General features: G+C 43.2%; 2 protein-coding genes across 3 annotated transcripts; both read right to left on the bottom strand.

The window, feature by feature from the left end:
* Positions 1-59: 59 nt before the first annotated feature.
* LOC311016423 (calpain-1 catalytic subunit-like) lies at positions 60-26,027 on the bottom strand. 2 transcript variants are annotated; one of them, XM_084014093.1, is made up of 22 exons: positions 25,625-26,027; positions 24,535-24,795; positions 23,923-23,992; positions 23,694-23,812; positions 23,469-23,602; positions 8,766-8,940; positions 7,993-8,064; positions 7,762-7,847; positions 7,093-7,167; positions 6,787-6,947; positions 6,481-6,647; positions 6,381-6,392; positions 6,075-6,283; positions 4,047-4,080; positions 3,879-3,947; positions 3,646-3,703; positions 3,495-3,556; positions 3,190-3,258; positions 2,942-3,020; positions 2,181-2,297; positions 1,456-1,508; positions 60-1,307 (listed from the first exon to the last, which is right to left on the bottom strand). In XM_084014093.1, exons 2-22 carry the CDS (start codon positions 24,769-24,771, stop codon positions 1,281-1,283), a joined length of 2,085 nt encoding a protein of 694 aa, XP_083870219.1. In that variant the 5' UTR covers positions 24,772-24,795; positions 25,625-26,027; the 3' UTR covers positions 60-1,280. The 2 variants fall into 2 exon arrangements, with proteins under 2 accessions (XP_083870219.1, XP_083870218.1); XM_084014092.1 differs by lacking the exons at positions 23,469-23,602; positions 23,694-23,812; positions 23,923-23,992; positions 24,535-24,795; positions 25,625-26,027 and adding exons at positions 9,027-9,160; positions 9,266-9,384; positions 9,531-9,600; positions 9,850-10,102; positions 14,414-14,538.
* LOC311016424 (calpain small subunit 1-like) lies at positions 15,502-19,471 on the bottom strand. Its single transcript, XM_084014094.1, has 10 exons — positions 19,242-19,471; positions 19,086-19,125; positions 18,864-18,932; positions 18,675-18,732; positions 18,526-18,587; positions 18,321-18,389; positions 18,153-18,231; positions 17,717-17,833; positions 17,578-17,630; positions 15,502-15,811 (listed from the first exon to the last, which is right to left on the bottom strand). The coding sequence occupies exons 1-10, from the start codon at positions 19,373-19,375 to the stop codon at positions 15,785-15,787; spliced, it is 708 nt and encodes a 235-aa protein (XP_083870220.1). The 5' UTR covers positions 19,376-19,471; the 3' UTR covers positions 15,502-15,784.
* Positions 26,028-26,903: the final 876 nt, after the last annotated feature.

The raw sequence follows: 26,903 nt of genomic DNA, 5'->3' as shown, positions 1-26,903 counted from the left end.
TTATAACCTTGGCATAAGATATACAAACTGTTGAACGTGGATACATTTGCCAAACCATATTAATGAATGAAACATGATTTATTGTATTGGACATAGGCTGAATGTGACCTGATGATGGTGCGAGATGAAACATTAGTGGATCACAAACATCAGGTTTACACATAGACGGATTATCATGACCACGGGCCCTGGACACAAACTCGCCACGGGCCCCTGCCTACACATGCAAATAGTACGCGCACAAAGGCACTCTTCCCATTACGCACATAACAACACCGCAACACCACAACAACCACAAAATTACTGTCTGTTTTGTTTGGCACCTGCCATGTACAGGACAATATACATATTATGGGAGAGACAGCAAGCTCAAATAGCCAGCCATGGTAGTATTATGGAGTAAAACACACCTTAATTAAAATATAACCACCTAAAACAAATCGTGAAAGTAATAAAGGCAACATGAATGAACATCAGTAAAGAGCCACAGCTACGACCACACAAAACCAAAAACCACAGCCATTCCAATATATTTTTTAAATTGTACCAAAAAAAAAACAACTCTAAAGGCCAAGGGCCCCTATTGGCTCTGGGGCCCTGGGCACACGCCCACTTTGCCCATGCGGTAATCCGTCTATGGGTTTACAGCAGTACATTTGTGGGAAGGAAGTACAACAGTATATCTCTATCAGCACAGTAAGGATTTCCTTACAATGACATCACACTCGAGTGAGATACAATACAATATGTATACATGTATGTATATATATATATATATATATATATATATATACAGTATATATTTATTTATGACACCCAGAAATGTATTTTCATACGCTCGTTTGATTTCACCATGTTTATCCTGATTTTCACTTTATCATAGATTTGCCTCTTAACTCTTTACTTAATCTCTTAACTTTTAAACGTCTGTGTGCACACGGCCCTACAGTCTCATGCCCTTATATGGAGATCCACTGGCTCACCTTCAATTCATGACTTTCTGTGGTTTGAGAAGACGTCGGGAATTTCTTACAACCTTTTCTGAAGAACAAATATAAAAACAAACTGAGGATATATATTTGTATGTGTGTGTTGTGTTTTGTGTAATGTTGTGACTGCCACCGTACATTTTCATTTGAAAGTGAGACCCAACTAAAGGACACAGTTTGGAAACAGCCCGTTACATTCGTACAGTTAGAAGTAAAGTCTGTGGTTGAAAACAGCTCCCACCACCACCTCTGTGTTGTTCCACGTGAACGCTGCAGCTCGTCTCCGTCACATCAGGTGTACATCGACAGGTGCAGCCACTGCAAACGGAGGAGGGACAGTTTTATTTTGACTTGCTTAAGTGTATCTGTAGTACAGGTCAAAGGTCACCATTCTCCAACAACACATGGGCTCATTTCTCCCGTCGTTTCCCGTCAGCAGCTGTGTTAAACACGTAAAGACCATCACCTCGGCTTCACGGAGAGTCATGTCCGTCCCGTTGGACAGCTGGCTGAAGATTTCTGTTGAGGAAGACACCAATGCTTATCACTGGAGGAAGTCGAGAGGTAACGTCACAAAGCTGTTAAAGAAGTCTTTGTCTCGTAACGTCACAGTCAGGGTTCAAACGTGTCGGCTGTGTGGCTGTAATCTGTTCATCGAGCATCACATTCACGAGTCGACGAATGACTTATTCTGGATTCAAACCAGTTTGAATGAGATCATGCAATTATCATGGTGACAGCTGCTCCTCTACATGGAGATCCTGTTCTCTGCTGGTCCCACCAGGGGGATCCTGCTCCTGCACCTGGTCTGACTCTTTCTGGTGCACATAAACCCGCCTACATGCACTGATGTGACTGTTAAACCACAGAACCTGGTCCTGCAGGTCTGGTTGGGGGTTCAAGTGGTAGAGACTTTAATGCTAACATGACAGTGTTTGCCTGTGCTGTGTTCTTCAGGTCTGGGCTGATCTGACTAACGCACATCTGGTTTTATCGACTGATCATCCACAGATCCTGTAAACCCTGAAAGCACCACTTGAAATCTTGTGTCTGCCAGAGATCGGAGAAACGAGTAATTCTGCATGAAAAAATCTGAATTATGGTGAAAACAGTTTGATCGCACAGAAAGACCCTGAAATTCAAGAATACAGCTAAGTGTTTGTGTGGTGGTCATGTGACCAGACGACTCACGGGTCATGCAGTCGAAGCGAAGGACAAGCATGATGAAGCTCTCCAGCGTGATGTGTCCAGAGGAGGTGCCGTAGCGCAGCGCCATCAGATTCAGCGTGTCGTCGCTGATCCTCTTTCCTGGCCAACAGACGGACCAACATTTAGATGTCTGTTATTTTATACAGATATTCATATATATTACATTATTGTCCCGTTGTCACGCCAACAGACTCGTAGTTCCCACAAATACAAAGCTGCTGGAATCTGTTTTAAGTTGTCAGTTCAACACAAGAGCAGAGATGGAAGTGCACGTCAGCGTTCACGCGTTGACAGACGAGCTGCGTTATTATGACGCTTTAAAGGTCGGGAACTCGGCCAGAAGACGCTTTATTACACATCCCTCTAAGCCTTCCTGCTGTGTGTTCCTGGAGGCCAAACACATCTCATTCACTGTAGACTTAAAGCCCTGTCTGTGTGCCAAAGTTACGCAATATTCCTGTTGTTAGTGTTGACACTACTGTAATAACTGGCATCATCGCAGGCTGCTGCTCTGCTTTTGTGTCCAACAGGAGATTTTATCACTGCGAGTGCTGACATGCATGAGTGTGCAATGCGATCCAGATCTTCACGCTGGTCCGTCCCTGAGGATCTGCTGAGTCGTGGTCGCTTACACATTATATATCTGGCTTTTTGTTAAAAACATGTTTAAAGGCAAACATTACCACAGTTTTTTTGAAAAAGGGGGATAAATTCCAGGGTGGCTCACTTCTGTGTGCTCATACCTGACGCCATGATGGCGTTCCTCAGCTCGCCGAGCGACAGACTTCCTGTTTGTGAGACATCAGAATGGGAGAAAACGTCCTGGTAGGAGAGATGACAGGAATGTGAAGCTCTGAGCTCAAAACAGCAGGAAAACAAAACACCCTGTAAACCCTCCAGACGGCAGCCTGCGGCGGCCCTCATTATTGGGACGCCACCGGTCATCTTTGTGTTCATGATGAGACATTTCACCTTCACGCGGCTCCTTTACCTTGTAGGAGATGACCATGTTCCACAGACGGACGAATTCCTCCGCGTTCAGCCTCCCTGTGACTGATGTCTGGGCCAATGATAAGGTATCGGAGCTGTACGTGCTGCTTCATGTCTGACCTTTTCAAATCGGCTGAGAAACCAGCAGCAGGGCAGGCAGGCTCCGGCGTGTTCATGACTTTATGTAACTTTACTGTGAGAAATTCCTCCTTTAATACGCGTGCAGCTAAGACAGAGACAAACATATTTGTCTTCTGCACCAAATCACAATGAATATATATAATTATATATGACATAAAAGGATACATCCATCAGAGCCACCAAGCTGCGACAGACATCAATGCTGAAACCTCCAGACTTCAGGTCTCCTAGAAGAAAAAGGATCAGCCGGACATTAGATTTGATATAAAATGCTTACATGTCAATGTCGAGCCTCGTGGAGCGTTGGGGTCCAGACCTTTCAGGATGTCTTTGTTCAGAAGCCTCTGGAGCTGCTCAGCATCCACTTCTTCATACTGGAACATCATAAGAACAAGCGTGAGGGGAAATAACAGCGTGCTACACCTGGACCATAACATATGAACGTTTAAAATCCTCATCTAAACCCCAAAGGAGAGAAGCGTGCATCTAGTTTCTATTTGGTTCGGTCCAAACAAAGATCAGATACTGCTACGATGACTGAGACATCACCTTGTCAGAGTATTGACGGAACAAGGTTCTCTTCTTTTCGTCGTCCTCTCCGTTGTTGATTCGCTTGGGCTGCAAAAAGATTTCAGCTCCAGAGGAATTAATTCACTGTTCAAACGGATTAATCAACATAGTGAACGTCACAAGATCCTATTTTAAAATGCTGCACACCTCGTCCTGGTGGTAATGGTCCCCAGAGTTCTCACTGAGAGGAAAGACCAGAGGGATTACCGTTAGACAACAAGTAATCAGATTACAGTTACAGACGCTCCGTTGTGAAAAAGGATTCAATGGTGCTGTCCATACTACTCTATTTTAAAATGTATATTCCTTCCACTAAATTATTATAGGATTTGATTAACTTGCACATAAGTAAAATCTTAAACAACTTTTAAAAACTCGTTATTATATTTAAAATTATTTTATTATTTTAAGTTTAATGTCATTTTTTTTAAATCATCATGAATTGGTTTCACAAACTTAAAAGTGCTGATGGTCAAACGTTACGGTAGGAACCCGCCCACATGCAGTCAGCCTGGTCTGAGGTCAGTTCATGGAACCGCGGCACCTACACGCCAAACAAGTACTTATACACTTTGTATTGTTTGTTTCCCCAGTCAGGCTTCATATCACTCATAAAGGATCCTCGTCTCGTGTCCACTGCTTCGACAAGCACAGGGCTGAATGTTACGGCTAGCTCTGCTACTTAGCATGTAGCATGTGGCATGGCACATGTTTTTCATTTTCATTTTCTGGCCTGGAGCAGTGTGCAAACCGGCATGGACCCCTGTGGGGGCAATCAGGCCTCGGTACGGATGGAACGGTCCTGGTGTGAGTGCACCCTTACACCGTGGTACGAACCGGTCCCAGCCGCCGTATTGCAAGGTTTTAATGCAGTAAACGAAGCGGTGGAAATGACCGGTCCGCGAGTCATCCAGGGTTGCCAACTATCACACATTTCATTCGTGTGCATGACAGCGTGAGATTGATGGTGAAAGCGTGAGTGTCACGCCAGGAGCATTAGAGTTGGCAACCCTGGTCATCCCATCTCTAATTTCAACCTGTTGACAGGCTCACACACCACACCTAGTGTTCCTCAAGCAAGAGAACTAGATAAAGATAAAGATAAAGACAAGATAAAGCCCACCAAGTTGCTCCACGTAGAGGTAAGTTTCCTTTTTACTGAAAGTAAAGCTCTCGTCCAGCAACTGGGAGCTAGCTACTAGCTGTTGGCCAGTTACGCTAATGCATAGGTTTCTGCGGTTGAGAAAATGTAGTGCCAAAAGAAAGTGCAGTCTGATGGCAATGTAAAGCGGTGTTTGAATTTTACCCTTACAACACGTACACTTAGGCTGACGTAAACATAGCCTTGTTTTAGGTGGTTAATTTGGCTTTTTCTCTGGACCCCGTTCACTGCAGTACAGATGGACTATAGATAACCCACATGATTACTGAACCAATTTATGGGATTTGAATTTAGTACCTTACCCCATGCTCAGTGTCATGACTGAACATGACCTCACTCTGAGCTGAGCGTGATCTCCGTCTGTGCCGAGCGCCATCTAACTCAGAGCCGAGCTACTAGCAACCGCGCGTAAACGAGCTGACGAACCGGGGTATGTAACATGATGAAAACCACGTAAATTAATGATTAATCCTCGGGCAGTATCTTGATACATCTTCTGTTTATTAAGGGAACATGCTACATCCAAAGGGGCTAGGCCTTGACGTTAGCTGTTGATATTAGCATGATGTGAGAAAAATCCTTTCATTGAAGTATGTTCATAAAGCCAGTTGAAGTCCCCGATATGTTTCCTAGTGTTTTAAACCCACCGTGGTACCTGCAGCATCATTGTTAACTTGGAAAAGTAACTGAAAAAAGATCGCTACTACTTGTAGTAGCGACCCATACTTGTAATGGGAATGCTAATGGTGTAGTTGGTTAAGCTAAATTGCCACTACTGTAACACATAAGAGAGAAAGAGATGGCATATGATACACGTTTGTGTTTATATGATGCCAGTTGTGATAGAAAAAGTGTTTTTTTATTAAGTTTGACCCAAGTAACCTTTTTTACAGTGTAGTGGTTTGATGGACCTTAATCATTTCTTCTAATAAGGAATATGAGTGAGTGATTCCAGTTGACAGACTGTGTTTGCTGCATGCAGGGAAGCTGCTGATGAAAAGCTGGGTTCTTACTGGACGTGGGTCTCCGCCTTGGAGACGATGGTCAGGATGAAGGAGGCAGTGTTGTTGGCCTTGTTCGTGGACGGGACAATCAGGTACTCGCCGGGTTTCAGCATCGTCAACTCCATCACCTCGCGTGCATTAACGTAGTGCTTAGTTTGGGCGACGGCTCTGTTTCGGCTGAAGAAGGAGGCCGGGAACTTCCCGGTCTTGGATTTGTACTGTAATTACACCGGGGACACAGACGGGTCAGGTAGGTCCTGTCAGAGCCGGTCTGTGTAGCTGCTCGTGTTGAGTGGAGATAAAAACCTTACTCACTTCTTCAGGGACCTTTGAAGGAATCAGAATAAAGTTTGTTTTAGGGACAAATAATGTCTGTGGGATACATCCATAATAGTCCGCAATGGGTCATATCTACCTCAAACACATGGAACCCGATGTACAGGTTTTGGACCAGGCGTCGGTTTCTCTTGTCCGGCATTTGCAACAGAGACACCAGCATGTTTTTCTCACCCTGTTTCACCGAACATTCAGTGAATAATTCCCCAATCTTCACACGATACTGTGGATTTGTCCAGAAACTGTCTGCAAGGCAATGAGGGAAACTATTTAGCATTTTTACCTTTTGCCAAGAGAAAAGCATTCTTTACTTTTCCAAATCTTGGAACTACTTCTGCATTTAACCATCAGGTGAAGACGTTTAGCATAGGTCCAGATGACGTACCAACTTTAGCCATGGATCCTCCAGCGGTGGTTCCTGCGACCCAGCGGCCGTTGTAGTTGGAGGTCTTCCAGTGACACGAGGAGCTTCCATCCAGAAAGTCGGGACAGAGGCAGCAGATGTCCATACTGTTGTAGAACCTACAGAAGTCCTCCAGGGTCATCCTGTCGATCACAAAGCATTTAGATCATTCATGACATCATCCTGTTGCTCAGAGAGACGATTGAGAAGACAAATGTGGTCTTTGCCGCTCTGCTCTTATATGTGTGTCACAGAAATTTATGCATTTTTAGTTTCCAGCAAACTGACCAGAACTCCCCATCGTTGGCCACTGAGTGGCACAGCTTACGGTCTTCAGGACTCACGGTCTGCCACAGAGGTGACCTTTAGGTGGAACGTGTCAGGGCAGAAAGAGGAGAGGCCATATCGTTACAACATCAATGACCTTTCCAAACACGGGTTCAGGGCCAGGAACACATGGGCGTGGCATCAGGTATTGTAATGACTTTTAAAGAAAGGTAATCTGTCGGGTTGCCTTCTGGACCGTCCTTCGCCTCCTGAATCTTTGGGAATCTTTTGGGAGACTATAAGTGCAACACTGAATCACTGGAGCTTAAAGAGCCTTTAGTAAAACACTGACACCCAACCACAGATCACCCTGTTGTACTGCACACGTTGCTTTGTGTAATTACTGGTATTAGTTTCCATTGTTGTTATGCTCTGCGGTTTTCATCAGCATCCGTTATTAAGGCTGCTTGTGTATTTTGGCTGCCTCTTCTCTACATTTGTGCCCTAAAGAGATTAAAGAAAGGTCTCTGTCCCAAACGTCCTCATCACCGCTGATACATGAAATACAAAAACAGAATCACATTCCTCAAAATCAATGAATACATCTAGACTGAACCATTTCATCATGGGGAAGTAAACTCCATGTTTTATCCCCAGGTAGCGAATGAGTGTCCATGTAGTCCCGGTTACCGATCGCTCCAGGGTCCGTTCCACTCTCCTTTTCCCCAGGGGTTAAAGAGACGCACCAGGTTCACCAGCTGGCCTTGGCTCACCACCTGACCAGGACCAGAGGAATCACAGCTGTTATTTACCATCAACATAACTCCACTCAGGTCCAACACGAGGCCTTTATTTCCCTAAAACACCATGGATAAACATGAAGAGAGGTCAACTTCAAGCTTAAAAACCTGTTGGTAATACCTGTTTCATCCCTGTGATGGTGTAGGCGTGGCCTTGCACCAATCCGTTTGGTACAGCGTTGGCAGATGTGTCCTGAAAACATGCATCAGATAGAATTATTAGGGCTCAATTAATCTAATTTTAATCTCAATTACGATTTTGGCTTCCACTGATTATGAAAACAACATAATCAAAATAAAACGATTATTGTGCCGCGTTCCGATTCACAATGATGCTCTCATTTTGTAATGTGTTATAAATCCAGCGCACCCCTTTCCTGTACAGTGGTGATCTTTCACCCCTCCCCCTCCCAAAAAACCCAAACTCACTCTCAGGGCACAGTTTAAATACAGGTCATTCTCATTCCACCTGCTTCCACCCCGAAGATTAATTTACCACCAACCTACCAAGCTGCCTGAGAAACCACACTAACATGGTCCTTTCCACAGACGGCGAACAGAAGAGAGAAGTACTTGTGTTTGCTGTGGGGATAAAAGCATTAAATGAAATGTTCTCTTGTTCTGCGTGTCGGGCCCTGAAGCATCCTGGCACTGTATGAATGCAGCCGACGTATTAGCACACCGACTTAAATGGAACCGTGGCATCTTTTTACTTTCCTGCCATGTCAAGTAGAAATTCTGTAGAAACTGTGGCCATCACATTCATCCAGGCTGTTACACTGGAAATGTGATCAATCTGAAAACAATATTCTCATTAAGTTTATCTCAGCCTCGGGATAATTTATGAATCATTTCAGCACATAAAAGTCAAGAGAGCCAGGTTTTCGTGCTCACTCCCTGAGGTGTCCCGCAGGCCATTAAGGACTTGGCCTGGCCAGCTCTGCACATCAGCTCCCACAGGTCTTTGGGTTGGTCTGTCAGGTCAATGCTCATGTGGACCCCGCCGGTGAAGTCCACCAAAGCCTCGGTAGGAGTCCCAGCATTCATGTCCGAGTAGGAGCCGCACACTCTGACACACAGATACGCCCAAAATAAATGCCACTCTGAGAAAATGTGTATTATACGACTGAGGAACCATAGTGGTTGGTTTCATACTTGGCGTAGGCTTTCTCCAGCAGCGCAGGCCAGAACTCGGTCCGGTCTTTGGATTGAACGAAGATCAGGCTGCCGTTGATCGTCGGCAGCTTGTCGTCGATGACAACGTCCACCCATTTTCCAAACCTCCAGAACTGAGGAGTTGAGAAAGAAGATAACATGAAGACTTTTATAGCTTAAAGACATATTCACCATTTAGCACAAGCTAATTGAAACAAACACTCTGGTTGCTGGTTTACCCTGAAGTGGAACAGGCCGCAGTAGTCCTCATCAAATTTCTGCCCGGGAGGAACAACTTGTTCCTGGATGTGATTCTGGAACGTCAGAGAGCCGATGGACGCCAAAAACCAGCAGTTTCCTGAGTGCAGAAAGGTCATGGAGTCGGCAGGAAGGATGCGGAGGCATGAGAGTGAAACATGTAGAAGACACCAACACAGCCAACACACGGGTCCAATTCCTTCTGTTTTCTGTTAACTGGAAAAAGAAGGTATGAATGAAACCTACCAACCACGCCTTGACAGAAGTCGAACCTGGAGATCCCATCAACTTCAAACGCGGGATTGGGAACAATGACCTGAAACAGAGGAATCATAGTTAAATACCAGTAATACTCTAAAGCAATGCTCTCCTACGCTTTGCTGCTGTTAATACTTAAAAATGGATTGAGCAATATTATTATATTTCCATTTTTATCACTCAGAGTCTGTAACACGTTGTGACCCTCAGCAGCTTTTACCAACCTTTAACATCACATTAGATCTAAAAACTGATCAAGGAGAGACATCTGTGTCTCAGACTGGGTTCAGTGATATAAAGCCCTCACCCCCGGTCTCATCCAGACCACTTTCTGCAGGTGAGAGTCGTCCAGGATCCCCTTGCCGATGGACCTACTGTCAGGGGGGAACATTTCGTCGATGTAGCGGACCCGTTTGATGCCACAGTACTGTTTCAGCTGCTCAAAGTCCTGATCGAAGAAGCGCTCAGGGTTGCTGATGGTGCCGTAGCCGTCCTTGGTATGACGGGCGTTAATGATGTTCATACACACACCCGGGGGAGGCATCGCTGCAGGTTCAACTCTGGAGAAGGAAAACAAGTTTAATGTCTCCTTTCCATTTTCCCTACAAGCTTCAGGGCCGATTCTGCCACATAGTTTATTAAATAACAATAACGCAGAGATGTGAGAACCTAATTTGAAGTCAAGGCACTATTTTTCTTTCAGTTTTTTCCTATCGTTTTAGGCAATTTACCTAAACCATGTTCACATTCCCTAAACACTTCACACAGTGAGCATACCAGTAGACCATGTGAACCAAACTGTGGTTACTTGCCCCTATGCTAAGATACAAATGCTGGCAATGACGCCTTCTTCCAAATTTCATGGATACCTGCCCCAGTCAATGTTCACTACCGGCAAAACGCTGTGGAACTACAGCATATTTTACCAATGTTTAGATACTCTGTTCAAAACAGTGAACTTTCTGTTCAAAACCTAGCAGTAATTTAGATCACTGTAGATGGAAAGATGCTGCATTTGGACAGACAAATGAAGTTACATGTTTGAATAAGAAAAAATATTTAGTTTATAGTTTATTTATTTTATTTTACAGTAATTTAGATTTTTTTCCCCCTGTGCACCATAGTTCTTGGTGAATTGGCATGGAATTACTTTTTTTACGTAAAAGCAACACTACATACAATGATCTGTACAAAACACAGAGGATAAGTTTTGCAATGCAAAACACCTGGTGGTCATTTCAGCTAAAGACCTACTCAGCTAAAGACCTACTCAGGTGTTTTACATGTAATTTGTGCCTCGTTGAAAAAGGGCCTTCTTTGGCATTTGCTTTGGACTTCTTTACGTAGTTGGTATAGGAAAATGGATGCAGCAAGAGCAAGAGGCAGAGGCAGAGGCAGAGGAAGAGGAAGAGGTGGAGGTGGAGGTGAAGGTGAAGGTGAAGGTGGAGGTGGAGGTGAAGGTGGAGTAGGAGGAAGAGGAAGAGGTAGAGGAAGAGGAAGAGGGAGAGGTAGAGGGAGAGGAAGAGGTAGAGGAAGAGGGAAAGGTAGAGGAAGAGGGAGAGGGAGAGGTAGAGGGAGAGGAAGAGGTAGAGGAAGAGGGAAAGGTAGAGGAAGAGGGAGAGGTAGAGGAAGAGGTAGAGGAAGAGGGAAAGGTAGAGGAAGAGGGAGAGGGAGAGAAGCAGCAGCAGCAAGGACAGTTGTATCTGATGAAATCAGAGCAACTGTCATCGACCATGTAATCAATCATGGTCTGTCCATGAGGGAAGCTGGTCTGAGGGTTCAGCCTAACTTGCCAAGATCAACGGTGGCATCAATCGTGAGGGTTTTCACACAAACTAACAGGTACTATACAGTATTTACAGCATTCTGACTGATGTGTTTGTAACAGTAGTAATGTGATGTGAGAAGTCTCCAAAACTCTCCTGACGTATCAGTGCATTTGTGTCTGACTCACTATTGTAGGACCCAACGGTTGCCCCACTCAGGTGGAAGGGGAAGAAAATTCACTTTGCCACAAGAAAATGCAATAGTGCAAATGGTTGTTGCTAACAATAGTATAAGGCGAAGAGAAATTTGTGCAAACATCATCGCAGACATTGGTGTATTTGCCAACATTGAGAATGTTGGCACCACGACCATCGCCAGAGTGCTGAAAAAGCACCAAATTCGAATGAAGCAGCTTTACACTGTCCCCTTCGAGAGGAACTCTGAGCGGATAAAGGAACTCCGGTACCAATACGTCCAGGTAAGACTGAACACAGGACACACTGTCATGTTGATTGTGATTTTGCACAAAACTGTAAGCTATGCCATTTTTGTCTTATGGTATCTTGTGTATTCTCTAATTTCCTGAAGAGAGCCATGGAACTTGAAGCCAGTGAGAATGAACATGCGTTCATCTTTGTGGATGAGGCTGGCTTCAACCTGGCAAAAACACGTCGCCGTGGAAGGAACCTGATTGGGAAAAGGGCCACGATAGATGTTCCAGGCCAGAGGGGTGCGAACATCACCATGTGCGCAGCAATTTCGAACGATGGACTGCAGCTGCAGAAGGCCGGCATAGGCCCATACAACACCGAACGCCTAATTGCCTTCATAGATGAGCTTTACGAAAGGCTCACAGCAAGAGAGGTAGACAGGCACAATCTACCAACGTATGTAATTGTATGGGACAATGTGGCCTTTCACCACTCCCGGCAAGTCACAGGGTGGTTTGCGGCGCATCCTAGGATGATGTCACTTTTCCTTCCGCCTTACTCTCCTTTCCTCAACCCCATCGAGGAATTCTTTTCGGCGTGGAGATGGAAGGTCTATGACCACTGCCCTCAGGACCAGATGTCCCTATTAGAGGCAATGGCTGCTGGGTGTATGGACATAGCCCCAGAAGATATCCAGGCCTGGATAAGGCATTCCAAAAGATTTTATCCACGTTGTATGGCAAGAGAAACCATACGTTGCGACGTAGATGAAAATTTGTGGCCAAATGCGGAGGATAGGAGGGATTAGCCCAATTCTGCGCCACTGTTGGGCTACTGTAATATACAGTATATGCAGGTTTTGTGCATTGCATTTTTTGTTTGAACACATTTTTTGACTTTGTAATGTATTTTCTGTTATGTGTAACACTTGCACTGTGACAAAATCTCCAAAAAGTAAAGCACAGTGAAAAAAACTGTTGTGTTTGTGATTTGTTTCTGGATCATATATTACGTACTTACTGTATGTAATTTGCATTACAAAAACTGAAAATTGTTATTCTCAGTTTCTCATAAAACACTTACAGTATTTACTGTATTTACAATTACAGTACATTTACCACACTCAATTGTGACATCTTTTGTGGGAGGTAAACCGACATATGAACACTGTCAGCAGATACTTGGCTTGGATTGTCATACTGTAATATTACAAACTTTATTACTGTAGTCCAAAGAAGTGTTTGTCTGTGTTTTTTCTCTTTTTTTCAATGCAACACTACAGGAAATCTATGCCAAACTGGAGGACACAGCAACATTTTATATATGCAATTGGCAATGCTTCAAGATGTTAGTGTTTTTTAGGTCATAGTGTTCTGAGAGGAAACATGTGTTAAGTTATGGCAGCATTGTTTGTGGTGTGGTTGTTGTAGTGCATTTTGCACCAAAGGTTAACAGATATGCAGAGGTGTGTGTCTCTAAAGCCCACTGTGTTAAGTGATAGGGAAAAGTGACCATAGTATGGGTACATGACCGAAAACGATAGGAAAAAACTGTAACTACCTGTTTGTTTTCAGTTCAAGAAAGTTCCAAAGAGGAGAAATAAGATCTCTGAATAAGTCAGTCTGCAGTTTCAGTCTACATGGATGCTGCTCACATAATCATTTAATGTGTCAGCTCTCTGTGGAGTTTTCATGTCTAGCTGAGAAGGCTGCTGCCAATCAAGACCGAACCACAACCACGTCTCTAAATCCCACGAACACCATGTTTACAAGTGGCCAGCATCACTGCAACAAACGCACTTTTATTTTACCTCAATGAACTTCTTGAGCCGGAGCCTAAAATAGGAGGATGTCCATTTAAAATTTGATGGCAATAATTTGGAGAGAGTTAATGATTTTCACGGTTTGACACACAAACGTAATGAGGAACTAGAAAAGCATTGGAGAGTGTAAACGGGTGTCATGGGTCAACATCAGTCCTGCTGTCTGAGCCCACAAAGTCCTAACAAAGAATATGGGTTTACAATATATGTTCCAACAGTAGACTGATTTTATTATTAAATCCGTCCTTTAGTCTAGCGGATTCTGGAAGCTGAATAACATTTCCATCCTAGAAGATGACCAGCTGACCGTGACACCAGCAGCCTAGCTGCTTCCTTCCACTTCCTGCATCCTGATCAAGAACGAAGCGGATCTCATGTGGACATCACAGTCTGCTGGTACGTGTACAAGTAAAAGGTGGATCTAATCGTTTAGATCCTTCATCTGTGTGTTCAAATCAATGTGTGTTTTATTCAGATGTTCAAATGTTAACACGAAGCAGACTTGACCTCCTGACCTTCTGCCAGCGGCGGCATGAAGCTTCATCCACACCAAACCAATGCTCTCGGATGGAGACAGAGACACAGCGAGCGGAGAAATCAGTGTTGTGCTCTCGTTGCCGACGGCGACGCTACACTGACTCATAACACCACACACACTCATAACAGAGTGCAGGAAGTGGAAAACATCCTCTGACTCTGCAGGTAAAATTCTACTTTCTTTTTTTTATCTCAAAATAATCTGTAACACGTTGTAAAACAAATATTTTGAGTGTCTTAAAAGCCAGAAAGTCGATGACACAATAGGCCTGCAGGTACGTGAAAGTGTTACTCGCTGGTGTGAAATGTCTTACCTCTTCTGCCAGGAGGAAGTGTTGCGTCTCCTTGTTTAACTAACACAGCGAGTGTGAGAGGAGAAGCTGCAGCTCTCATTTAAACCTGCAAACGCCTGCAGCTCCTCCCGTCAGCCTGGATCTACTCTACTTACACAGACGCCTTCTCAAAATCTCACACTTGTGTATTCTGATGGAAGGAGGCGTGTCCAAACAGGTGACAGGTGTAGCTGCAGGTGTGTAGAGGATGAAAGCAAACACAGAGACAACATGCAAATCTATTGTTGTGTAACCTGGATGATATTATTCTATTCAGCACAAAACAAGCAGACACACTTTCTCTGTGACTCTGATGAACACGTGTGTTTCACATGAAAGCAGCATGACTACCAATATAACTGGCTCAGGATCACGTAAGGTGTCTGTGACCTTTTTAATCTTTAATATTTATTTTAACTGTGTAACTGACAGCAGGTTAAACATCTCTACTGCAAACTCTGCTGTGTTTGTATCAGGAAAACACAGTTATTACGGGGGTTTAGGTTTAGCTCAGGAGGTAGAGCGGGTTGGCTGGCAACCGCAAGATTGCTGGTCCGATCCCCGGCTCCTCCTAGCTGAGTGCCTGGTGTCCCTGAGCAAGACACCTCACCCTAATTGCTCCTGACGAGCTGGCTGTCGCCCTGCGTGGTTGACTCCACCGTCGGTGTGTGAATGTGTGAATGAATGGGTGAATGTCAGTCATTCCTGTAAAGCGCTTTGGAGAAAAGCACTATATAAATGAGGCCATTTACCATTTTATTATTAGAACTGTAATGGTATATTTAAGTATTCATATCAGTACTCTGTATCGGCAAGTGCTGACAAAATGCTGACATTTAAGTTTTTTTTGTTTTTTTTTGTATTCTTTATGTTCTCACAACAATACAGAGAAAATGGGAATTTGACATCAAAACTCCAGCAGCTACATTATCTTTATTGGTGTTAAAGAAACTGGTCAACATGGTTTCTGCAGTAAAAATGAGCCCATGTACAGAAGTGTGAAATGTGTTGGCATAATGTCGTCATCTTGTAAAGCACAGAGTGAGAAGATCAAACCCACATTGTAATTCTGCTAATAATAATAATAATACAAATAAAGGTTCAGTAGTCTGTCACTTTATCACGTAATAATATTCCATCTCCAGTCGAACAAAGTCTGCATAGGTGCTTCCTGTTACATGATTAGTCGTGTTATACTTTCTAATTGTGTTGCATGGCAGCAGCAGAAAATACCCTGTAGTTACCGTACATACCGTGTAATGGCTCGTTCACAGCATACATAAGAATACATACATTTATTCATTTATATATCTCTTGGTGTGTTTCCAGATGAATCAAGGCGTCCGTGCTGCGTTAAGTGTACATGGAGATGTACATCCACTGAAACCAGAGGAGAACACAAAGCACCTTTAATCACAGGACATACCACATTCATATAATACCACAGGACATATCACATTTATACAATATCACAGGACATACCACATTCATACAATATCACAGGACATACCACATTCATATAATACCACAGGACATATAACATTTATACAATATCACAGGACATATCACATTCATACAATACCACAGGACATACCACATTCATATAACACCACAGGACATATCACATTCATACAATATCACAGGACATACCACATTCATATAATATCACAGGACATATCACATTCATACAATATCACAGGACATATCACATTCATTTAATACCACAGGACATATCACATTCATACAATATCACAGGACATATCACATTCATACAATATCACAGGACATATCACATTCATATAATATCACAGGACATATCACATTCATTTAATACCACAGGACATATCACATTCATACAATATCACAGGACATATCACATTCATACAATATCACAGGACATATCACATTCATATAATACCACAGGACATATAACATTTATACAATATCACAGGACATATCACATTCATACAATATCACAGGACATATCACATTCATATAATACCACAGGACATATCACATTCATACAATATCACAGGACATATCACATTCATTTAATACCACAGGACATATCACATTCATACAATATCACAGGACATATCACATTCATACAATATCACAGGACATATCACATTCATATAATACCACAGGACATATCACATTCATTTAATACCACAGGACATATCACATTCATATAATATCATAGGACATATCACATTCATACAATATCACAGGACATATCACATTAATTTAATACCACAGGACATACCACATTCATACAATATCACAGGACATATCACATTCATATAATATCAAAGGATATATCACATTCATACAATACCACAGGACATATCACATTCATATAATACCACAGGACATATCACATTCATACAATATCACAGGACATATCACATTCATACAATATCACAGGACATATCACATTCATACAATATCACAGGACATATCACATTCATACAATATCACAGGACATATCACATTCATACAATACCACAGGACATATCCCATTCATACAATATCACAGGACATATCACATTCATACAATATCACAGGACATATCACATTCATACAATATCACAGGACATATCACATTCATACAATATCACAGGACATATCCCATTCATACAATATCACAGGACATATCACATTCATATAATACCACAGGACATATCACATTCATACAATATCACAGGACATATCACATTCATACAATATCACAGGACATATCACATTCATACAATATCACAGGACATATCACATTCATACAATACCACAGGACATATCACATTCATACAATATCACAGGACATATCACATTCATACAATATCACAGGACATATCACATTCATACAATATCACAGGACATATCCCATTCATACAATATCACAGGACATATCACATTCATATAATATCACAGGACATATCACATTCATATAATATCAAAGGACATATCACATTCATATAATATCACAGGACATATCACATTCATACAATATCACAGGACATATCACATTCATTTAATATCACAGGACAAATCTGTATAAGTATAAGTACATATTGTGTATTGTATCCTTGTCCCCTAGTCTCCATCAACAGCTGTGGTGTGAATATTAAGAAGGATATGTTTATTACCTCTGTCTCTTGGAGATTCATGGCTTTTCCATCAGACAACTGTTTGAAGATTTCTGTTGAGCAACACACAGATCGTCAATAAACCGTTAACTGGATAAATCAGGATGTGACTTTCTCCTTTTTGTTCCACGTGACTCACTGTCCATGCAGTCCACACGCAGGACAAGGCTGATGAAGCTCTCCAGCGTCATGTGACCAGAGGAGGCGCCATAGCGCAGCGCCATCAGACTGAGCATGTCCTCCTTGATCCTCATTCCTGTACACACACACACACACACATTGAGGACATATCACAATCATATAATATCACAGGATATACCAGCTAAGAAGCTAAAATACAAAGTTTTCTGTCCCATATTTGCACTGTCTCAAGCCCCGCCCCCAACAAACTGTGTTTTCCTCCTCAATGGAACTTGTTACATAATGATCAGTTAATTCCTTGGCCACTTGGGGGCAGCACTTACCAGCTGTGAACACATGATTATTATTTTCACCTTTCAAGCTGATATGGTAACATTATTAGCAGCAGTGTGTGTGTGTTGCTCAGTAAAGTCCTGATGAAGGCGAGGAGTGACCTGAGGCGATGAAGGCGTTCCTCAGCTCGCTCAGCGAAAGACTTCCAGTCCGGGAAACGTCAGTGAGGAAGAAAATGTCCTGTTGAAGGAAGAAAACCCCAAACAGGACCAGGTCAGCTGTGTAGACGTGTTAAAGGCAGAAGGAAGGGTTAATATTCGGTGTTTGACCTTGTAAGAGATGACCTTCTTCCACAGACGAACAAACTCCTCCCCGTTCAGTTTGCCGGTGATGGAAGTCTGACCGCCGTTAAGGAGTCAGAGGCGTACGAGTCGGTTCATGTTCTTTAACCTTTCAAAGAGTCGGCCTCGATTATTTACCGTCTCTAATGCATAGCGAACCCTAATCAGTGTCACATGCTTGACAAGAGGATACATCCATCAGAGCCACCATGCTGCGGCAGGCATCGATGCTGAAGCCTCCAGACTTCAGGTCTCCTGTAGACCAGAACCAGAACAAGGGATCAGCATGTCACTGAAGATCATTAAGCTGTTACCCTGTTAATGTTACGTTGGGGTCCAGACCTTTCAGGATGTCTTCGTTCAGGAGCCTCTGGAGCTGCTCAGCATCCACTTCTTCATACTGGAACATCGGAGACAGAGAAGAGACGTCTGGTCAACGGTCTCTGAAGACCCCGCCCACTCTGTACGAGCAGTTATTTGACTCAGTGTCAAATATGTGAAATGGATTTTTAGCAAGCATGCTAATATTACCTTGTCGGAGTATTGGCGGAAAAGCTGCTTCTTGTTCTCATCGTCGTGAACGTTTCTGACCCTTTTGAGCTGAAGATTAAAGACGATTCATTTCGACCCAAATGCAAAACATATTTCACATAAAGTATAATTAAGAGCATGGAACACAATATATGAGATACACAATATCTCAGAATAATACAAACACCAACAACATTGTCATATTATTGAAGCTCTGCTCACCTTTTCAACCGGCTCCCCTTTATGGTCGCCAGAATTCTCACTGTTGGATCAAAGAGATTCCACATGGATGAGTGTTTGAAATGTGTGATACAGTATATATATCTACAGTATATACATATATGTGTATATCCACTAGGGAGGACTGGGTGAGCATACAAGCTGTGGCTCTCTGCCTTGGTGATGATGGTCAGCAGGAAGGAGGCGGTGTCGTCGGGGCCGAAGGTGGACGGGACCACCAGGTACTCGGCGGGCTTCAGCATCAGGAACTCCATCACCTCGCGTGCGTTCATGTAGGTTTTGGTTTGGCCGACGGGAGCGTGGCTGTTGAAGAAGGAGGCTGGGAACTTCCCCTTCTGGGCCTTGTCCTAGTTAGACAAGTAGTCAGTTAATATTCCTCCAACGTGGACGGAGGAGGCTCTGCTGGTGTAAACGGTTCTCACCTTCTCATTCAGCTGGAGGGGAAATCGGCGGGAGACGAGTTCATGACGAGTTGGAGACAGAAAGCAAGTCAGTCATATGATTATTAGCTGAATTATTACATTACAGTCTACCATGTTGTCATTATAAATCCAAGGATGTGAGGGGATAGAGTCACTTTAGAACTTTAGACTTGTATTTGGATGCAGCAGTAATATTTCAGTAACACCTTCCACGTCTACTGCTGCAGGACGCCATCGTCATCGTCCTCATACCCATGTGACACACGACGACACAGCTGCTCTGATTACCTCGAACACGGAGAGGCCGATGTGCAGGTTTTGGACCATGTGTCTGTTCCTCTTGTCAGACTTCTGCATGAGAGACAACAGCACATTTCTCTCGCCGTCTTTCTCCGAGTATTCACCGTCGATCTTGAGCCGATACTGGGGGTTGGTCCAGTAGCTGTCTGCAGGACGGAGAGGCCAGGTTACTTTCACTGTGTCATTCAAAGTGAGGGATTTGTGATGGAACGAAAGGTAGAACATGAGCATTGATCCAGTTAAAGGTTGCTTGAGTTGTGTATGAAAGGAATGTAGGCATGACACAGTTAATGACAGAGTCAGAGTCCTGCTTCCCCTGCAGGATGTTGACTGTGGTGTGAGCGAGATAAGGAGGCGTGTAAATGTTATGTTGTTGTATTTCATAAACAGCAGCCGCTCATCTCTACACCATAACGGGACCATCATTTACCAAATAAACATCATGCTGTATATTAGAAGACTTGAAGCAAGAGATTGAGACCATAAACTCATGTTTACTGAGATAAGTAGCGTTCTATACAACCAGACTTATTTTTTACCCTGTTATAAGAAAGAATGTGTGCATGGAAATGCAAGGAAATAACTTCCTGTAACTAAGGGAAAGATAAATAACCTCTGTTATTCATGCATCCTCCAGCGGTGGTTCCGGCGACCCAGCGGCCGTCGTACCTGGATGTCCTCCAGCTACAGGAGCTTCCATCCAGGAAGTCGGGCGAGAGCGAGCAGATGTCCAGATCCGTGTAGAACCGACAGAAGTCTGCCAGGGTCATCCTGTCCACATCACACGCTCATTATTTTGATCTCAAACTAAACTCACAGATTCTCCACCAGCTGGGGAAGAAGCACTTTCTATGTGAATGAAATCTCTAAAGAGGTGCAGATGGGATCGTTTTATATCTAGCCATAGGCGCCGATCCCGTGGGTGCTTCGGTGCTCGAGCACCCACTGACAACGTTGAGCACCCACTGGCCAATCGGGATGGCCGATGAACAAAAAAAACAAAAAAGTGAATAAATGAAACTTGTGGTGGAACTGTATCTTTAAAATGAACTGCCTTTACTTGAATCGTATTATCCAATTAAAATCATTAGGCCTACAGCTCTGTGCTTGTACACTATGGCGTAGTCACCTAACAGGTAACCAATCGGATGATTGGATTTGGCTGCGGCTAAACAACGTAGGACTTAGAAAAAATAAAGTTATGGATGGGGTCCGTGTGGGGGAGAGTGAGTCCGGCTGAGGGGGCCTAAGACCGGATCGAAAGACCTGCCGCACCCCCCTGGATGTATGTTAGAGAACCACATGGGGGGGTCAGTGTGTAGGAGAGTGAGTCCGCATGAGGCGGCCTTAGTCCGGATCGAAAGACCGGCCGCACACGCCTGGATGTATGTTAGACTACCATATGCGTGAGGACTTAGAAAATAAACGAACACAACTCATTTTGGAGTACCATATGCGTGAGGACTTAGGAAAAATCTCAAAATTTATTTTTGGAGTACAACGTTAGTTGTGGTTATGCAGTAAAAGTCAGTTTGTGACAATCATTACCTTGGTGGTATTCATTTAATTTGAGCACCAAAAATAATAAAATAAATAAATAAATAAATTGAGCACCCACGGGCAAAAACATAGATCGGCGCCTATGCCTACTGCATGTTGACTGACGTGTGTTTGTGAATGAATGAAGTTCCCCAAGGTGTTTACAGTCTGAAAATGTGGCGTTCACTGTTACACGACACGCCTGTTGTTTCCCCTTGCATCCCACTAAAACCAACACAGTCACATTCATTCAATGTGTCTCAGTGTAACTTCAAATGTGTGAGATATTGGATTATAGTATTTATTATCTTATATAGCATGTATGACAGTAGTTGTTCCTTTATTCTGCTCACCAGAACTCTCCATCGTCGGCCACCGAGAGGCACATCTCACGATCTTCAGCACTCACGCTCTTCCACAGAGACGACCTCGAAGACGACAGACATAATTATCAGCTGCTTCAAGGAATCCACAGGCAAGTTCATGTCCTGTCCTGGAGCTTAGAGACGGGCCCCTCACTTTTCTGCTCAATATTCAAATTCAGTGCAGCCTTTGTTTCGTGCTGCCTTCAAGGCAGTAATTACAGTTTGCACCACTTTAACTGGCCAAACCAGTTTACAACCTTCTGGGGAGCTTTCCATGGCTGTCACTCTTCACAGGCTTCTGGTGAACCGTTTATAAATGAACTTTGTAGGCCTTTAATGTGTGACCTGGCAGGAATTCACCCTGAAGACAACTGAAGTGATTATATTTCCAAAAACAAGACGAGGCAGGATCGAATGAGTCTCTGTGGACAGGAACCCCTTCGGACCTGGACTCCAGGCTCCGACTCTCTGGAGACGATTTACATGAACAACAACAAGAAACTCACTGAAAGGAAGAAGATATATATATATATATATATATATATATATATATATATACTGCACTGAAGTAGTGAATCGTGTAGGGGGGGTCTCACCCGTCGCTCCAGTCCCCGGTCCACTCCCCTTTCCCCCACGGGTTCCACAAACGCACCAGGTTGATGGTTCTCCCTCCGCACATCATCTGATCAGCAGCAGCACCATAATTACCAACCAGAAATGGAAAAGAGCAGTAAACGACTCCATACATCAACGTTTCAGCAGAAGGTTGAAACCTAATTGCTAGCTGTAACACTCATAGAATGTTTATGAGTGTTTGTAAAATACAGGTTTCAGGAGTCATGTTAAAGGGACAGTGTGAGGGGGGGGGGGGTTGTGTTTAATCACCTGAACCTTAGAATCATTGTGTTTCCATATCTACAGTTTCTACGGTGGCCCTGAACGGACAAGCCCACACTTTAACGAGCAGTCCTTCACCTGTTTCACCCCCGTGACGGTGTAGGCGTGGCCTTGGACCAGTCCGTTTGACAAGGTGGTGTTGGCAGGTGTGTTCTGCAAGACAGAAACATTATCATTCATACAAGTAGAGTCTGTACATCATTTACATTCGGGGATGGGGGGGGTCGACTAGTTTAGAGACTGGTTCGATTCCATTTCAGTCCTCTTGTCCCTTCTAGTCCTTGTCGTCCTGTAAAGGCTGATGTTCTGATCCACTTAGCTTATTAAACACTCTTGTATTGACTACATTAACAGGCAGTAATAAGGTTGTTACGGTTATTGAACGCCCTGTTTCCTGGTTCAGCAGACTTTAGGGACAGTAAGAAGGACTATTTCTTGGGAGGAGGACCAGGACCTCCCATACTGCTTTTGAAGGATGTGGGTCTGCAGGTAAGAACAACCCGACGGTGCACATGTGGATGCACCCGGACACAGCGGACACAAAGACCGTGGCGGGTTCGTGTGCTCTGCTGGTGCTCACCCCCTGAGGTGTCCCGCAGCCCAATAAGGACTTGGTCTGGCCGGCTCTGCACAACATCTCCCACAGGTTTGCAGGGGGGTCCGAGAGCTGGAGACACATGTGGACCCCGCCGGTGAAGTCCATCATGGCCTCTGCAGGGGTCCCAGCATTCATGTCGGTGTAGGAGCCGCACACTCTGGTACAGGTGGATGCGTTGTCATGGTTACAGACGGTCCAGATAACAGAAACATATCAGAAGACACAGAAACGACGGGTCTCATACTTGGCGTAGGCTTTCTCCAGCAGAGCGGGCCAGAACTCAGTCGGGTCTTTGGAGTGAACGAAGATCAGGCGGCCGTCGATCGTCGGCAGCTTGTCGTCGATGACGACGTCCACCCATTTTCCAAACCTCCAGAACTGGTTAACAACAGAAGGTGTGTGTTCCAATAAGTGACATCACACACACTCAGCATATTGAGTGTGAGTTCATAAAGCGGTGAATGTTTACCCTGAAGTGGAACAGGCCGCAGTAGTTCTCGTCATACGTTTGCTCCAGAGGGACGACTTTGTCCAGGATGTCGTTCTGGAAGGTCAGAGCTCCAATAGACGCCAGGAACCAGCAATCACCTGGGTGATCAATAATCAATCAATCAATCAATCAATCAATAACACGCTCATTGAGCTGATCAAGAGGTGAGAAGGCCGAACAGCAAAATAAACGAGGGATGAAGAAATACCGAGGATCCCTTGACCGAAGTCGAACCTGGAGACCCCGTCGACGATGAAGGCTGCGTTGGGATGGATTTTCTAAAACAGAGGAAGCGTAAATAACTGAGGTTACCATCTTATAATACAAATATTCAAATACTTCAGAACATGAGGAAGCATTGTACTACTACTAATACTTTAATGATTTGAACAAATGTACACCTGAGTATTTAGATCAAATGATGGTATTATACTAATAGTGACAACATCACACAGTGAGGGACTGTAGAGAAATGATTGGGATGTAAAACATCATGCAGAGGAGTTATGATATTCATAAAGTAATAAAACATCTCCGTCTGCTTCCAGCTCAACTGCAACGAAGACACTTTAGTTTTCAATGATCGACATCATTTTTGAGACACTGATCATCATCCTGGGATGTTTTCTACTTCAGATATGTCATGATCCGTCACTTTGCACATCTTGCTGTTGTTTTTATGAAAGGAAATCCAGAAACTAGAAGCTTCCAGACAGCCAGCATACCTGTAGACCAGGATCAGGGACCACTCCAACCCGTCAGTCAGATTGAGGTTGAACCTCAGTACTACTTGGTTGGTTTAAAAGGAGGTTTAGCTCACCATCGGTCTGAGCCACTCCACGCTTCTCAGGTCAGAGGAGTTCAGGATCCCGGGGCCGATGGAGTTCCTGTCGGGGGGGAACATGTCGTCGATGAACCGGACTCCTCTGAAGAGGCAGTACTCTTTCAGCTGCTTGTAGTCCTGGTTCAGGAACCTGTCGGGGTTGGAGAAGCTCCCGTAGCCGTTCTGCTTCTGCCGAGCCTCCATAATGTTCAGACACACACCGGGGGGAGGCATAGCTGCAGGGTGCAGGTTCAGGCTCTGGGGAGGGAAGAGAGTCCAGAATCCAACATCATGTGTGTGAGGGACGTAGATGAGGAGCCAGGGTAGTCCAGCAGGCAGAACTAGTCCGGTTCTGGTCCACTAAATGAGCGAAACCAGCTTCAATCAGCCTGCAGGTCTCAGCTTTCAGGGATTAATGAAAGACTACCTCATGTTATTAATTTCACTTCAGGATCAAAGAGCCATGTGACTAAGTCATGAATACTGAGAGCAGGAATGTTATATTGTGTTTTGTATAAGTTTGGTTTATTTCTACAAAATACCTCCATCAGCAGCAAATGTGACATGAACAGTTTAAAATCTATAAATAGGGAGATAAAAGTATCAGGACGATGACGTTGAATAGAACGGATTGTAAATCAAATCAACAATGGTGTAACAAATACAAATGTAATGTGTGTACCTTCGTGTCCTCCATGAAAACCTCCTACTCCTTTATTCAGGTTCTTCCTTTAACTTGTCACTCGTATCAGATAATATGACTCATCCATAACACGTAATACGTACATGGATAGTACACTGATGGAAAGAGTAATAGGGTATTTAGGAAGTCAAAATCACAGCTTTGTCACTAGAGACTACATAGAGACCATATGGAGACCACATATAGATCACATATAGACCACATGGAGACCACATAGAGACCACATATAGACCACATTAGATCACATATAGACCACATGGAGACTTCAGTCTTATGTTAACATGCTGCCTGGTTTCCTGCAGCAGGAGGCTCTATAACCTAGACTATATGTCAATATGCAATATTCTGCTAACATGTGAAATCTGAATGTGAAGAGCTTCTTACCTGAGCGGCTCCAGGAAGACCAGGTGAGAGGGTCTGTGCTGAGTGGCTCCAGGAAGACCAGGTGAGAGGGTCTGTGCTGAGTGGCTCCAGGAAGACCAGGTGAGAGGGTCTGTGCTGAGTGGCTCCAGGAAGACCAGGTGAGAGGGTCTGTGCTGTGGAGGCGGGGAGTGTGGGTCCTTTTAAAAGGCCTGTAAACGCCTGAGGCTCTGCTCAGGTGTTCTCCTTTCAACACCTGTCACTCCTCTCTGAACAACGTGGTCACCTGCAGACAGACAGGAACCTGCAGCCTCCCACCGCCGGGAGACAGACAGGAACCTGAAACCTGAACAGGATTGTTGCTTTCATCACCTGATTATTGTGTTTACTGTGTTTATTGTAATTATTTTGATTATTGTGTCAATTGTGATTATTGTGTTTATCGAGATGATTGTGATTATTGTGTTTATTGAGATGATTGTGATTATTGTGTTTATTGTGATCATTGTATTTATTGTGTTTATAGTGATTATTGTTGATTGAGATTATTGTGATTATTTTGATTGTGTTTATTGTATTTATTGAGATTATTGTGATTATTTTGATTATTGTGTTTATTGAGATTATTGTTTATTGTGTTTATTCTGTTTATTGTGATTATTGTGTTTATTGTGATTATTTTGATTATTGTGTTTATTGTATTTATTGAGATTATTGTGTTTATTGTGATTATTGTGTTTACTGTGATTATTGTGATTATTGTGTTTACTGTGATTATTGTGTTCATTGTGATTGTTATAATTATTGTGTTTATTGTGATTATTGTGTTTATAGTGATTATTGTTAATTGAGATTATTGTGATTATTTTGATTATTGTGTTTATTGTATTTATTGAGATTATTGTGATTATTTTGATTATTGTGTTTATTGAGATTATTGTTTATTGTGTTTATTCTGTTTATTGTGATTATTGTGTTTATTTTGATTATTGTGATTATTTAGATTATTGTGTTTATTGTGATTATTGTGTGAATTGTGATTGTTGTGTTTACTGTGATAATTGTGATTATTGTGTTTACTGTGATTATTGTGTTCATTGTGATTGTAATTATTGTGTTAATTGTGATTATTGTGTTACAGTTTTTTGCAATTGTTTACATGCAATTTTGAAAACCGGGTTCTTTTTTTCAAAATATAATCACAATTATCCAAACACCACACTCAATTTGCATAAAATCTAGATTGTTTGCAAAATGACACACTTCAGTCAAAACATACACACTTCAGTCAAAACATATACAC

The sequence above is a fragment of the Eutrigla gurnardus genome (genome assembly GCF_963514095.1).
Source record: "Eutrigla gurnardus genome assembly, chromosome: 7".
NCBI classification, from domain to species: domain Eukaryota; kingdom Metazoa; phylum Chordata; class Actinopteri; order Perciformes; family Triglidae; genus Eutrigla; species Eutrigla gurnardus.
This window is presented reverse-complemented; position numbering and strand designations above follow the sequence as displayed.